This window comes from Tetrao urogallus (assembly GCF_951394365.1).
Source record: "Tetrao urogallus genome assembly, chromosome: 5".
Classification (NCBI taxonomy): Eukaryota; Metazoa; Chordata; class Aves; order Galliformes; family Phasianidae; genus Tetrao; species Tetrao urogallus.
The window spans coordinates 47,734,204-47,748,583 of record NC_136818.1 but is presented as its reverse complement, the minus strand read 5'-3'; the positions used below and the strand labels follow the sequence as shown (position 1 = coordinate 47,748,583).

Here is a 14,380-nt window from a genome sequence, read left to right as displayed (position 1 = left end):
AATGCTCAAGACAGTTCCTAAAAGCAAATAGAATTATAGCACAGTATTTGGGGTTTTCATGCTGAAACTTAAAGTTCCTATTTGAAAATTTTCTCTGGATATTTTGATGGAATAGGAATATGTAAGACACTTCCCAAAGGGGGGCAGATAGAAGGATCGTTTCACAATGATCTGATTATGTCATGATTTTTCTGCAAAAGGACATCGAAGTCCTTGACCTGGAGTCAAATGTCTGCAATACACGTTTAGTTCTGAAGTCATCTGGGAAGACCCGCATGCAGAAGAGAACAAGCATCACAGACTTGCAAACTCAGTACTTCAAAAAAAAAAAAAAAAAAACCAAATCCACCTGACTCTTATCAGGTTTGTTTTTTTTTTTGTTTTTTTTTTTTTTTTTTTTTAAATTTCAGGGATGTATTTTTCATCTAATTTATCTTTCAACCCCACACATCCTCCTGTACCCTGACTTAGAGATTTCACCACCCCTCCCCCCCCCCACACACAATATTCTGAAGGAAGACTTTCAGCCAGTCTCTTCACTCTGTTTTAGCACATCATTAGGTGGGGCTATTCTGTTCTTTTCTAACAGGAAATGATCATCCTATTTCACCGCTGATTTATAATACAGAGAGGAAAGCATTACTTGTTGAACAAATAGTAATCAATAACTGAAGTGTTTTATCTGCTTGCTTAAAAATTGAAGCTAATAATACGTGTTAGTTAAGAAGCCTCTTCATTAAATGGAATGTAACTTATTCCTCTACCCCTCCTCTTTACCCTACTTTGCAGACATTTGCAATGACAGATGTTTCTTTCACTGCCATATTTTTCTGTAGTACCATAAATGCAGAAAATCTCTGTTACAAAGCTCCATCCTTAACATTTGTGCAACAGAAACTGCAATCTTACATCTGAAGGAAATATTACCCCTCTTTAAAAAAAGTCAGGGTAAAATTGATTCCTCCTCTTCCATTTTTTTTTTTTTTCCCCGTTTTGCAGTATGTTAAAAGATCCTCATTACATCTTAATGCAATATGTACAACTTCCATCAGCATGGAATTCCTGGCTTCTACAGAGAACTTTATGCACAGCTGTCATTCTCATGGCAGTTAAAAAAAAAAAAAAAGAACTTTGCCCTGAAAAACAAATAGCGTCAGAGAAGAATTATCACATACCTTGAAGCTGTACTGCTTGGAAGTTGCTATAATACTGTGGACCAAGCTTATTAATCACCTCCATGGTTTCCACAGAAATGGCTTCTTCAAACAAGTATGTGGGGCCAAGGCGCCAAATCAAGGAGGACTTCTGTTTCCAAACTCGAGGCGTAGCTATGTACCCATAGACATCAATAAAAGACGACGGATCCATGGAAATACAATTACCTGGTAACATCTGGAAATACCGCATCTGCAATAGAGGAAGAATTTACTGAGGGGACTCAGCACACTCATTGTCCCTCGAGGTCCTGGTCTTGTTCCAAAAGGCACAACCTGTCTTCTCTTTCCTCAGTGAAGTCTCACAACTGTATAAGATGATTATCATCAACTACTGCTTAGAATTTGGACTTTCATAAGTAACACAAACATAAGCATCATGAGAAGTTCAAAGCTATTTGTTTGTTTAGGGAACACACTCAAAATCATTTCAAGTGTTGACAAACAAAATTTTCTGTTTTTAACTTTGTAACTCAGACTGACTTTCAGCACAGGAAGCCAAATTGTGCCTTGTATTAGCCACTCAGAGAGCAAACAGCTTTTGAAGAGCACAAAGTGCCCAAGTGCATTAGTTAGCATCAGTGAAAGCTAAGTAGACCAGTTATTTTTGGTAACAAAATAAAGATTCCACTTCCTCAACTGAGACAATTCTAGAAAGAACTAGCTAGAATGTTTTTTGTACTGTACAGTACTTCAGTGCTTCACTCAGCCTCCAGCAACCTGCTGTTAGTGAGACTGCTAGAACTGACCAGTCTCTTACCGCTGAGATACGTAGCACAGTGCTGGTCAGTAACAAGAGACAGGACTCAGTGCTTAAATGAATGACCATTAGTTCTGGTGCAACATCATACACCTCTCCCCCCCCACCACAACCCAAAAGCAGTTTTTGACGTTAACAACTATTGCACAATTATCGTTTATTACACAGTCTCCTTCTCACTGTAAGTCAGTGTTTGCATCATGTCTGAGATCCTAGCATAGGGACCATCTTTTATTTGCTAAATGCTTGTTTTATTTATTATGAGCTGTTTCACTGTATGTTAAACATATTTTCTATGAATTGTTTAATCAATTGCAATGCTGAGGCCTAGTTTTATTGATAAATTTCAGCCTCATTTGAAGGAAGGCAAATTTAATTTTCATTCTTGAAATTGGTATAGGTCCCAAAAGACATTTAGAAGACAGATCATTTTTCTCAAGTATGTGAAAGAGAATATTTGGAATTAAGCAGGTTGCTTTTACAAAGGAAGTAGAAAGCACACAAGTGAGCTCTGCATATATTAAGACTGATTTGAAGCATGGGAACTGATTGGAGGAGACCAAGGTTGCAAGTTCCAATTAATAAAAGGAATCAAAAAACATCACAAACCAAAACACACCACACCAATTAGAGCTGCAACAGAAATAGGCTGCATTTTCAACGCTCATGCATTCAATATCTATAAATCAAATCACTGTAATTATGTGAGATTAACTTCAAACCCAGGAGCATTATGATAATAGAAACTAAGAGCTCTTCTGATTTGTCCTGTTGCTTTCTTGTGATATCTCACACAAACTATGAACTCTAACTCACCATTTTTCTATGTGAAAACCACTATGCAGAGAACAGACTGCAAGAAAAGTACACCTGCTTTTCATGAACACAACCTAGGGCTACCTGTAAACCAAGCTGAGTATAACAACTCAATATTGCCAAGTTATCTGCTTACTAGGGGGAGGGGAAACAAGAAAAAACAATGTAGTTCAAAGCATCAGTGTAAGCTGATAAACTTCTGGGCAGCAGCACAGATATTTCCTACTTCATACGGATCTCTTTCCATTCAGGTGCAGTGTGTATATGCATATCTTATGTAAGCAAATATGGTTACACTGAGCAGATGTGGTATATGCAAAATGATACAAAAACGAAATGCTATAAAAGGCTAAGCTATAAGGTATAAGTTCTGTGCAGTTCTCACCTTTGCAGAGCCAAGCATCTGACCATTTATAAATGCAGACACAATGCAGTTCTTCTTTGCTTCCTTAGCAACTGTCACTGTGAGATGATGCCACTGGCCAGTGACCAGCAGCTTGCCACAGTCAAACTGAACTTGCTCTGGAAATGGGGAGATATTTTGGACCTCTCCCTCAGGTTCCATGATATCTAACAACAAAAACAGTGGACAGTCAACAGGAAGTCTCTCTCACCTCCCCCTGTTCCTCTGGAACACAACTATCAAATGTGACAGAAATAAGAAGTCTGTGAATACAGAATGAGCTGATGCTGTCCCACTGAATGTCTAAAACTTACCCTAAAGGGACCTGAGACTTACACAACTTCCAAGACTCCTCCAGGAGTCTGCTTGAATGCTGTAAAACTAGAGAGAACTAGAACAAATTCAAAATACTAGCTGGAATGAGAACCCTTTAGGCTACCCAATGACACAGATAACAGAAAGAAATTCCTAGCACATTCAATAGGTAAAACTCTGTAAATTAATTTGTAGTTCTTATGAAAAAAGGCAAGCTGGGATTTTTTACTTCACTCACAGAAAGCAAATTACTCACAACTACCATGAAATTCCCACCTACTATTCTCATTCCATTTCCATCCTTCTCTAGAAAGTTCAATCAAATCCACATTGAAGTACTTACTGTACTCAATGAGGACAAAGGGACAAATGCTAATAAGGAAAGATGATGAATAGGCTGGCATGAGAGAAAACATGCAAAGTGAGGAAAAAATTAGCTGTTTGATTAGGAGGCTAGACTGCTCCAAAACTCCTCAGTCCTACTCTCCAAACCTATAAGCTGCCACACTAGGACAGAAACCAGCTGGTTCCTCACATTCAATCTCCACAGCTTTGCACAGTAATATAGCTCATTTTCAAAAGTTTCCCTAGAGTATCCATTAGTTTCATCACTTATTGCAGTCCACAAGATAATTCTCAATGCTTAAAACAAACTTAAATACAATGAAGAAGAAAACTGAAGAGACAAAGTGTCATTAACACACCACTGCAGGACAATACTGCAGCTTGACTGAGAAAAGCCTCACCAAGTGGCTGGAATTCTACTTCTTCTGTGGAAATGACCAAGGAACAGTCCTGAGGGGCGAAGCTTACTGAAAAGCAAACAAATTCTTGCTCTGTTCTTGACATGTGCCTCACAATAGTCAGGAAACGGAGTGGGTGACTGTTGTGCACCACGCCAAATTTGCTAACCAGAAACCAACAAGAGAGAGTCAGACCACTTGAGGGAGGGAACATTCTGCTGCCTGTAGATAGGAAACAAAAGGTAGTTAGAAAGGTGGTTTCTCTCTATGCAGGCACTAGCAGACTTTTTGGTGTTTGATTTGTAACACAACATTAGAATTTGAGATTTAATTTCCCATCTGTTTTACTAGATTTTACTACCTATCTTCAATATCTGAGACTGCATACACAAATGCACGTGTGTATAATTGAAGTAAAACTGACTGCTGAGATATTATTACTGATCCGTGTGTCACAGACTTCATCATTTGGGTAGCACCAAGCCATAAACAACTTTAAACAAACTCCATAACAATCAGGAAGCAAAAGGTACAGGAGGAATAACCACTTCCCACTAAATGGAATAGAGGATTTTCAGGTATAGGAAAATCTCATTGAACATTAACTGACAATTTCTACTCTCCTTGGAACTTTAAAATCTGGTATTTGTTACTTGTTTACGTAATACCGACATTTAAATTTACACTGCTGAAGTTAATGTCAACAGGTAACACTGTTAAGCTGCATGTAAAGTCTAATGTTGGAGAGCCAAGCTCTATAGCTGCTCAAAGATGTACTGAGGCATACATGCAAGTGTATTAAAGCACACAGTTTATTTGCTACCTTTAACGTGCCAGAAAAATCAAGTGTTTTCAGAAATCTGTAGGTGAAGTAGAAAGTACTTACACATGCCAATTCCACCTGAAACAGATTGCTCAGCACTTGGGCCCAATACAGTGGCTAAAGTAGGGAGGTATAAGCACCTACGAAAGCAAGCAAATACTCATTCGTCAGAGAAATGGAAAGTCATCCCTAAAGGGCAGTGTCTTACTGTCATGGTTTTGAGATTTTTGGCTTTCGGTATTCCACATCATAACATCATGTGGTGCACTGGGACTTTAACTGTCAATGCTCAAGTCCTGGGTACCTGCCCTGAAGAGAAGAAGAACTACATTCCCCAGGGGACCTTGCGGTCAGGGAGAGGAGGTTTAACTCCTGGCAAGGTCGCTTGATTGCTCTTTCTCGCCTGCGCTTCGTCGTGGGCGCTGCTCCCGTCTCCCTGCTGCTCAACTGGACTGCACATCTCACCTCAGCGTTGTGGTGAGGCCTATCCACCTTTCGGACATTCTCTCTCTCATTATATTTGATTTATTAGCTTCAATTCTGATTATATTGTATTATAGTGTGTTATCTTGCATTCCGATAATATACTCAGTAAATTAGTTTGTTTCTCCTCAGATCGGTGCCGCTGTTTTAATTATTTTGGGGTCCCCTGTTTCCTTTTTTTCCGGAGGCGCGGATCTGTGGATCCCTCTGCCCCGCTCGTCACGGAACCGGGCCGAACCAGCCCTTAAACCGTTGACACTTACTACTGCAGAGTCAAGATAGCAAGGCAGACTCCATCCTGTCAGCAATAAGTTGATATACTTTCTCTAGGCCAAATACACTGGCAAATTCCCTGCAAGGAAGGCAGCTAAAGGGCATAAGGGAATAACTAAGATGAGAGATCTGACTAGTAGTGCTCCGAATAAGGTCTTGGGAAGAGTGGAAAGCAGCTAATGAGGAAAACAACAGCAGCAATACCCATATCCTTCCATGGACATGTCAAACTCCACAAACGATGGAGCCAGAGCAGTGCTGTGTAGCTGTAAGTTCCGTGGTGATGTCATGGAGATGAGACTCATTGCAGTCTGGAGCGCCAATGCAGATCCCTTTGACACCCAAGGTGAGTTGCTGAAAGGCACAGCTGTCTGAAGAGCAGTTTTACTGTCTGCTGCCACCTCTTCTGCAGATACAAGATCAAAGTCAAAGTCAGACCAATAACTGCAATTCTTCGACCGTATTCAGTTCACCACTCCTATGATCTAGCACTACATGAGGCATTAACTTTTTAAGAGATACAGCCTCAGCAGTCTGCAGAAATTCTCAACAGCAGACCAAAGTATAGCACTGAAAGAATTCCAAAATGGCAGATTGGCAAGATAGATGAGTTTGTAGAAGTGATAAACAGTCAAGGTTTCTCTCCATGTCTTCAGGCAGCTCTGAACTCCATTTCCAGTAAAAGGTTCCTAAGCTTTTTTGTTCCATTTTCCCTCACCCATAGAAAAGTAATAGCACCATAACAAATGTTTACAATCAACATACAGGAGAAGATCTAAAAAAAATGATTGCAAAGAATTTAAGTCTCAAATCTGCAACATGCTATATTAGGTATCTTAAGCATGAGAAGAGCAAAGTTCTACCACGGTAGCTTTTCATATGAAAAATGTGAGGATAGTTAAAAGACTGAGATAGCAACCAGACCGTATGAGCAGGCAGACTGCTAAAATATCCTAGGGATTAAAAAAAACAGCTCTTATTCACATGTTTAACTGTTTCCAGCTATTGCTCATTCCCTTAACAATTTTCTGTCATTATATAGACATCTATAATCCAGCTACATTATCAGTAATAGGCTGTTCATTGAGTGCTTACCTTCATTCAAACCTGCTTTAGATGAAACGCTCTCCTGACATGAAAGGACCTCAGTACTCTTTGTGTTGGGTCGGGAAGGTACTGACAAAGAACCTCCCAAACAAAGAAATTGTCTGAAAAACAAAACAAAAAAAAAGAAAAATACAGTACAGTTTTGGGAGTAATAGCAACCATGCAATTAAAACTCAAGCCAAGAGATAACAATTTTCTGATTGGAAACAAAATTTTAAAGTTAAATAAAACAGAAGGAATGCTTTCTATTTTATCATCAGAAATACATTTAGGCTTATATTTTCTATTCCAAAGTTTTCCTATTGGAAAAAAAAATTCAAGGTTTCAATTTTTTTAGTAATGCTTTTTTATTGCTACTAATTTGCCTTCCCCCTCCCCCCCCAATCCCTCCCACCCTCTCCCCCCTCAAAATCTATCCTTAAAAAATAAATTTTGGTTCCATTTTTTGTTAAGACAAATGCACTACACACCTGCACTCTAATCTCTATCAGGTATTTCATGGCAAGAATTCTTCTCTGGAAGAATTTAAGGAAAAAGCACATCCTCGGCATAGAAATAAAATTTCACTTTTTATTTCTGCATCTATCATTAACATTGACCTGTACCAAGTGAATCACTTTAACTCTTGAGGAAATAGCTTCTTCATACCAGGGCAGAATAATCCTAAATAATTCTAGTTGTTTTACAATTTTTTAGCTATTATTCATGAATGGCTTTATAACCCTTGCAGAGATGGTGCATGAGACTGAAGACTTATACCAGCTTCAGTAATTCATTTAGTCATATATCCTGTCTTGCTGAATTAGGTGTAATATGGAGTTTCCAGCTATTACAGACTTTACAAAAATATGCACCACTACAGCAAATTCATTCAATTAAAAACAATGTGATACCTTAACACATCTGGCTCAATAGATTGTGAGGCAAGCTTCTCAAAAACTCTTGTGAGGGGCAGATGGAGTGGATGACTCTCATTGCGAAAGGCATCCTGGCAGGAAGTTATGATAGTGCTCAGCAAGCCAGATCCACACATCACTTGACGGCTCTTCTCTGACTTCACCAGGGACTGTATATGATCAGCCACAGCACGTTGGATTTCCTGAGAAATCTGGAAGACAGATCTGAGGTCAGTGACCAGAAACTAAATCTGTACATGACAAGTGAACTTCATTTTGCAATTGCTGAGTCTCTAGGCGTAGAAATCTGGCCCCTCAAAAGAACCCTTAAAGCCAGAGTCTCATGTGCAGCCATATGGCTGTTCTATAAAACTGCCTGAGCAGTCTAGATATATCCACATCTGAGTAACTGCTCAGCTATCTGCAGTTAAGTTCCTGTCTCACCACTGTAGTAACAAAAGAATGACAGATCACCTCTCACGCAAAAGAAGGAAACGCTTATGGAAGGTTATTAGACATAAGTTTCAACACCAATACAGTTACTCAGAATGTACTTAACATGAGGAGTCACACTGACACGATCTGTGTTCTGAAAGAGCTGTTGTTTAAACAAAACAGAATAAAGCAAAGCCCTTAAGCACTTGGTGGTTTTGCTGAACTGATGTTTTACTTCTTCACTGCTTCTTAATGATCTTAAAGAAGCATCTGAATTCTCGTAAATTATCTTCAGAACAATTTTCTGCCACTTAAGAATGAAGCCTACCCTGTTGACCAAACTAGATTTCTCTCAAAAGTAACTGTGCACTATGTTTAAACAAATCTTTTTATTCTTCTTCATCCTCAAGATTTCTTTGGCTTTGATACACTCTTCACTACACTCTTGGGATCAGGAAAGCCAAGGTGCAGGTGGAACTGAACTTGGCAAGGGATGTGAAAAAAAACAATAGGAAGACTTTCTACAGGTACATTGGCCAAAGAGACAGGCCAAAGCAAGTGTATCTCCTTTGGTAAATGTAAAAAGAAAACTTGCTTCAACAGACAAAGAGAAAGCTGAGGTACTGAATGAGTTCCTTGCCTCAGTCTTCGCTGGAGGACAGGATTCCACTTTGCACATCCCTGAACCCTGCATCCCTAAACCTCTAGGTGGGGACCAGGGTGGTAAATTCCCCCTCCACCCCCCCACTGTGAGAATAGAGCAGGTGTGAGACCGCCTCATGAGACTGATTGTGTACAAGTCTATGGGGCCAGATGGTATGCATCCCAGGTTTCTGAAGGAACTAGCTGAGGTGGTTGCTGAGCCGCTCTCCATCATATTTGAAAAGTCATGGCTGTCAGGTGAGATCCTGGATAACTGGAGGAAGGGTCACATCACTCCAATTTACAAGAAAGGGAGCAAGAGGACCCCAAGAACTACAGACTGGTGAGTCTCACCTCTGTGCCTGGGAAGATCATGGAACAGATCATCCTGGAGAACATGCTTGATCACATGAGGATAGAGCATGTGATCTGAGACAGCCAGCACAGCTTCACCAGAGGAAGGTCATGCCTGACCAATCTGGTGGCCTTTGATGATGGAGTGATGGCATGGTCACCTTTCCCTTGTCCACCAGTGTCATTTACCTGGACCTGAGCAAGGCCTTTGACATGGTCCCCCACCACATCCTTATCTATAAATTGGAGGGATGTGGATTTGATGGATAAGAAACTGGTTGAAAGGCCACAGAGAGAGGGTGGTCATCAATGGCTCTATGCCCAGGGGGAGGCCGGTAACAAGCAGCATCCCCCAGGGGTCTGTCTTGGGACCAGTGCTCTTTAACATCTTTGTCAATGACATCGATGACAGAATCAAGTGCACCCTCAACAAGTTTGCTGACAACACCAAGCTGAGTGGTATGGTTGACACAGTTGAAGGAAGGGATGCCACTCAGAGGGACCTTGAGAAACTAGAAAGGTGAGCCCAGGTGAACCTGATGAGGTTCAACACGGCAAAGTGCAGAGTTTCGCACTTGGGCCAGAGGAATCCCAGGCATCCATACAGACTGGAAGGAGCAGTCCTTGAGAGCAGCCCTCAGAGGAGGACCTGGGGGTCTTGATGGATGAAAAAACTTAACATGAGCCAGCAGCGTACCCTTGTGGCTCAGAAGGCAAATGGTATCCTGGGCTCCATCAAAGGAGGGGTGGCCAGCAGGGACAGGGAAGTAATTGTCCCCCTCTACTCTGCTTTTGCAAGGCCCCATCTGGAGTACTGCATCCAAGTGTGGAGCCCCCAGTACAAGAAAGACAGGGAGCTGTTGGAGAGGGTCCAGAGGAGGGCCATGAAGATGATCAGGGGAGTGGAGCACCTCCCCTACGAAGACAAGCTGAGGGAGCTGGGCTTGTTCAGCCTGGAGAAAAGAAGGCTGTGGGGTGACCTCATTGCAGCCATTCAATACCCAAAGGGAGCCTACAAACAGAAGGGAAATCAAGTCTTTGAAAGGGTTGACAACTGCAGGATGAGGGGAAATGGTTTTAAGTTGAGGGAGGGGAGATTTAGGTTGGATGTCAGGGGAAATTATTTACAGAGAGAACGGTGAGGGGCTGGAACAGGCTGCCCAGAGAGGCTGTTGATGCCCCATCCCTGGAGATGTTCAAGGCCAGATTGGATGGGGCTCTAGGCAGCCTGGTCTAGTATTAAATGGAGAGGTTGGTGGCCCTGCATGTGGCAGGGGGGTTGGAGATTCATGATCATTGAAGTCCCTTCCAACCCTGGCCATTCTGTGACTCTAGGAAAGATACATAAACTTTAAAAAACAAAGACTACTGGTGGTGGCAGGCACAGACATTATGATATTTGGATTTGATTTTATAACTCAAATGAAAAGAAACTTCACTGGATTTTGAACAAACTAGTTTAAGTGTAAAGTGTGATTCATCTCTTTTGTATACAGGCCCTATTTGGAGAGCTAAAAACCAAATACAGGACAGATAAAAAAGTTCACAGGAAAGTTCTTTTTAAGAGTACCCAGCAACCAAAAGCCTTAATTGCAACACCTATGCAATAAAACTACTACTTACATTTTCATAAACACAACTGGCTTTTATACCTGAGATTTTTTTCAGAAAAGCCTTCTCTCCCATCTCAGAACATTCATTCCTAGTGAAACAAGTTCCAGCGTGCTTCCAAATAAATACAGAAATCTCCCATTAGAACAAACTTACGTCATTGTTCTTCAAAAAAAAAAAAAAAAAAAAAAAAAAAAAAAAAAGGAACTTATTCCTACTGTGAGTATTGAAACCTCAGAATCTTTTTGGAACATTTAATTGGAACATAATTTCACACCACATTTTTACTGGATGAAGGAAAAACTCTGGGTACAGAAAGCCACGAGAGCATAAAGATACGCATCTTGGCTAAGTGAAAATAGTGGATTACTCCAAAATAAAGCCAATAAAACCATATTGACATAGAAAAATATTGATCATTTTCATAAACTTAGTCAATACTGGCATTGCCTTGTTTTGAATAAAATGTGCTATTTATAAGGAAGTAAATGCCAGTAAAATGAGATTTTAGTGGAAATATTAATGATGGACAGAAAATAAGGCTGTTTCTGTACACATGAATTGATTTTCCTAACACGTATTACCTGCACCATGAATCAATATATTGAAGGTGCAATTAGAATGCAGTTGGGCTCACAGCTCTACTTCAGATTAGAGTTAAAAGGTCAAAATGTCAACTAGGAATTTGCCCGGATTGTTTAAGTAGTTCCCAGATTTTTGCTCCTAAGAACCTATAGTTTCAAAATTGGTAGCTGTTTTTAAATCACTGTTACTCCATTTGATAATGATTATGTGATGTAGAAAGTGATTAAGAACTTTGAATCTTCAGTAATGAGGATTAATTTCATAAGGGTTTTCAATTTTCTAATGTTTAAGAACAATATTCAGTAATTGAGTGTGCATTTGGAAAAAGAAAATACTTTTCAAACTCAGAGCACATTTCACTTGAAAAGCTATCAGCCCTTCACAGAAAATTAAAATTAATTTTCTAACATAGATTGCAATTACCTGGCAAAGAAATCAAGGCATCAAAAGTAATGTTCTCAGAAACTCAGAGTTTTTGTATCATGCTTTCAAAAGAAGAAGTGAACATCCAGGAGTTTAGAAACCATTGAATGTAGTTTGGTTCTACTTCTGAAAAATCAGTTGTGTTTTACTCTTTAAAATATGTGTAATTAAAAAATCGCTCAAAAATTAGTCATAGCTAAAATTCCTGATGCTCAGTACCCAGCCACAAGCCAAACCCATCCTGTTAGAAAGGATTTCCTGATTATTCTCACTGACTGGACTTAACAAAGTTTACTTTGCTAACAGTCTGTATAACTTCACCTTACAAGCTTACAGCATAACTGGTGCTCATGTCCTCCTCGCAAATAAACAGAAAAAAAACCAGTATGTATGCAGTAGTATGTAGTTCATAGTAAACTAATTCTACTTTTCCAGCAGGATAGATACAACTAGGTCCATCTTAACTGTACCACAGAAGTTCTCTCTGTCACAATTTCATCTTCCATATTAGTAGAACTCAAAAGAAGCCACAGAGCTTTCCTTCTTTGAATACCGGGTCTGCCACCTACTACAAAAAAAAAAAAAAAAAAAAAAACCACCTGGTTTTATACATTTGAAGTTAGCCAACAGAACGTTTTTGTAATATTAAGAATTCCTTTGTTAACTCTGGTACTTAGTTATTGAAGCACGCAATAGTGCCATCATTAGTGAATAAGCAGCATAATAAGAAAAGAATCTTCTATGTGATCGAACTACATGAAGTTCAGTGGGAACTGGCACATGAATCCCATGCAAAAATAAGACCAAAACCTCTGAACATCTACCAACTCAATGACTGTCTTCTTAGGAATTTAAAGGCTCCTCAGCAATGTTTCATATCCATATAACATCTTGATGATTTTATTGTATCTAGAAATTGCAGCAATATCTGTCCTTGACTTCTAGTTTTCTTTCAGACAGTCAGAAGTTTATCTGCAACACAGTCTGTTTCATTTTCAATTATTTCTTCTACGCCAACATACTCAATGTTGCTTTAGCCCATTACTGTTTGGGTCTGACTTTGGCAGGAAATAGACATTATATCAGAATCAAAGCTGATACTTTTATAAAGTTCCATTAACATCTCTCTAAAAGCAGGGCTTTCTCATTGCCATTCTGCTGAAAACAAAAGATTCACACTTGATCTGACCCTACTCTGATTATTTTTCAGGGCAACTCCTTAGAAGGTCTATCATAGCACTAAAAACAAGCTTTGAGACATGAGCTACCCTATCTGTTCTTCACCACTACTCCTTAAAAATACATGTTATTTGACTGTTTGACTCAGCATTAAACTCAGTGCAAGAAGCCTCCTTGGATTTTTTAAAAGAAGATTTTCATTAAGAAAGCTCTATCCACAAAGAAATTAATTCATCTCTCATAACTTTCAACCTAGAAGAAAAAAAAATAAATAGCACCATATTTGTTACTGAGGAAAACTCCAGGGGAAATTCCTTCATTTTCTACCCAGTTTCTCCTCCTTCATTAAGTCACTTAATTCCTCTTGTTGGATCAGATCTTGCCTGACTTGCATTTTCCAAGGACTTCATTCCTTAAGTGTTTGTGTAGTAGCATACATTAAAAGTAAAGGTATTTAAGTTTAGTATTTTGTGTCACTACCTGGTAGCATCATCCAGTTGCCCAAATAAGACACAAGGTTCCATTCATTCACTCAACATACTTGAACAGGTTCCATTCATTCACTCAACATCCTTGAACAGAATTAGTCACCAAGAAGTGTCGGTAAAACTTCCTCCATCCTTTTTTGTGGTTCATTTGATGAATAAAATTTCAATATGTGTTAAATTCTATCAAGTCCACTGAGCATAACAGTAATCCCATTCTACCTGAGGCAATTCTATTCACAACAGCAATACTAAACAAGAACTATCAGTAAGAATTTCTTATTAGCTAAGAAAAAAAGAACAAGAAATAAAAAATGAACACATTTAAACACAAGATTGAAATTGCCTGAATTTGTGCTCTAAACTTCCATATTTTTAAGAACACTGCCATCTACTGAGGGTCTCACAAGCTCAGCCACAGAACCAGCAGTTAGTTGCAAGCCCACCTAGCATAGCTCTGGATGAAGAGTGTTTTTATTTCAGTTTCTCTGCATATACATTAACTATTCAGATATTTAAGAAAAGACAGAAGATTGTAATGTAGGCAAGTTACTTGCTCTGATTCCCTGTGTGTATGGGAAGCCTGACAAAGCAAAGGGGGTCTAAGTTACGCTGTAAGTTTATGGACTGATAGATCAAAAGGGTCAGATTGTTCTGGCTGCTGGATATATTAGCAACTTTTCAACAATTGTCAGTGGGCTAGTTCAGTTTATTCTTTGCTACCATTCATCTGATTTTATAGAAGATATCAAAGCCCAGCTTACTCAGGATTGCAAACAAAAGCCACATAGGAAGGACACCAAGGCACAGGTAGAATTGTTGATTGTTCTGAA

The 14,380-nt window shown here is 39.4% G+C and overlaps 1 protein-coding gene across 1 annotated transcript in view; it reads right to left on the bottom strand.

The window, feature by feature from the left end:
* The window catches only part of WDFY4 (WDFY family member 4), a gene marked incomplete at both ends in the record, with an annotated part of 119,017 nt that overhangs the window by 83,114 nt on the left and 21,523 nt on the right, over positions 1 to 14,380 (bottom strand). Inside the window, 7 exons of the mRNA XM_079535699.1 lie at positions 1,176 to 1,407; positions 3,176 to 3,360; positions 4,255 to 4,473; positions 5,138 to 5,214; positions 6,035 to 6,236; positions 6,926 to 7,038; positions 7,831 to 8,045. Of these exons, the coding sequence (XP_079391825.1) occupies positions 1,176 to 1,407; positions 3,176 to 3,360; positions 4,255 to 4,473; positions 5,138 to 5,214; positions 6,035 to 6,236; positions 6,926 to 7,038; positions 7,831 to 8,045 (1,243 nt within the window). The remainder of the gene's footprint in view (positions 1 to 1,175; positions 1,408 to 3,175; positions 3,361 to 4,254; positions 4,474 to 5,137; positions 5,215 to 6,034; positions 6,237 to 6,925; positions 7,039 to 7,830; positions 8,046 to 14,380) is intronic.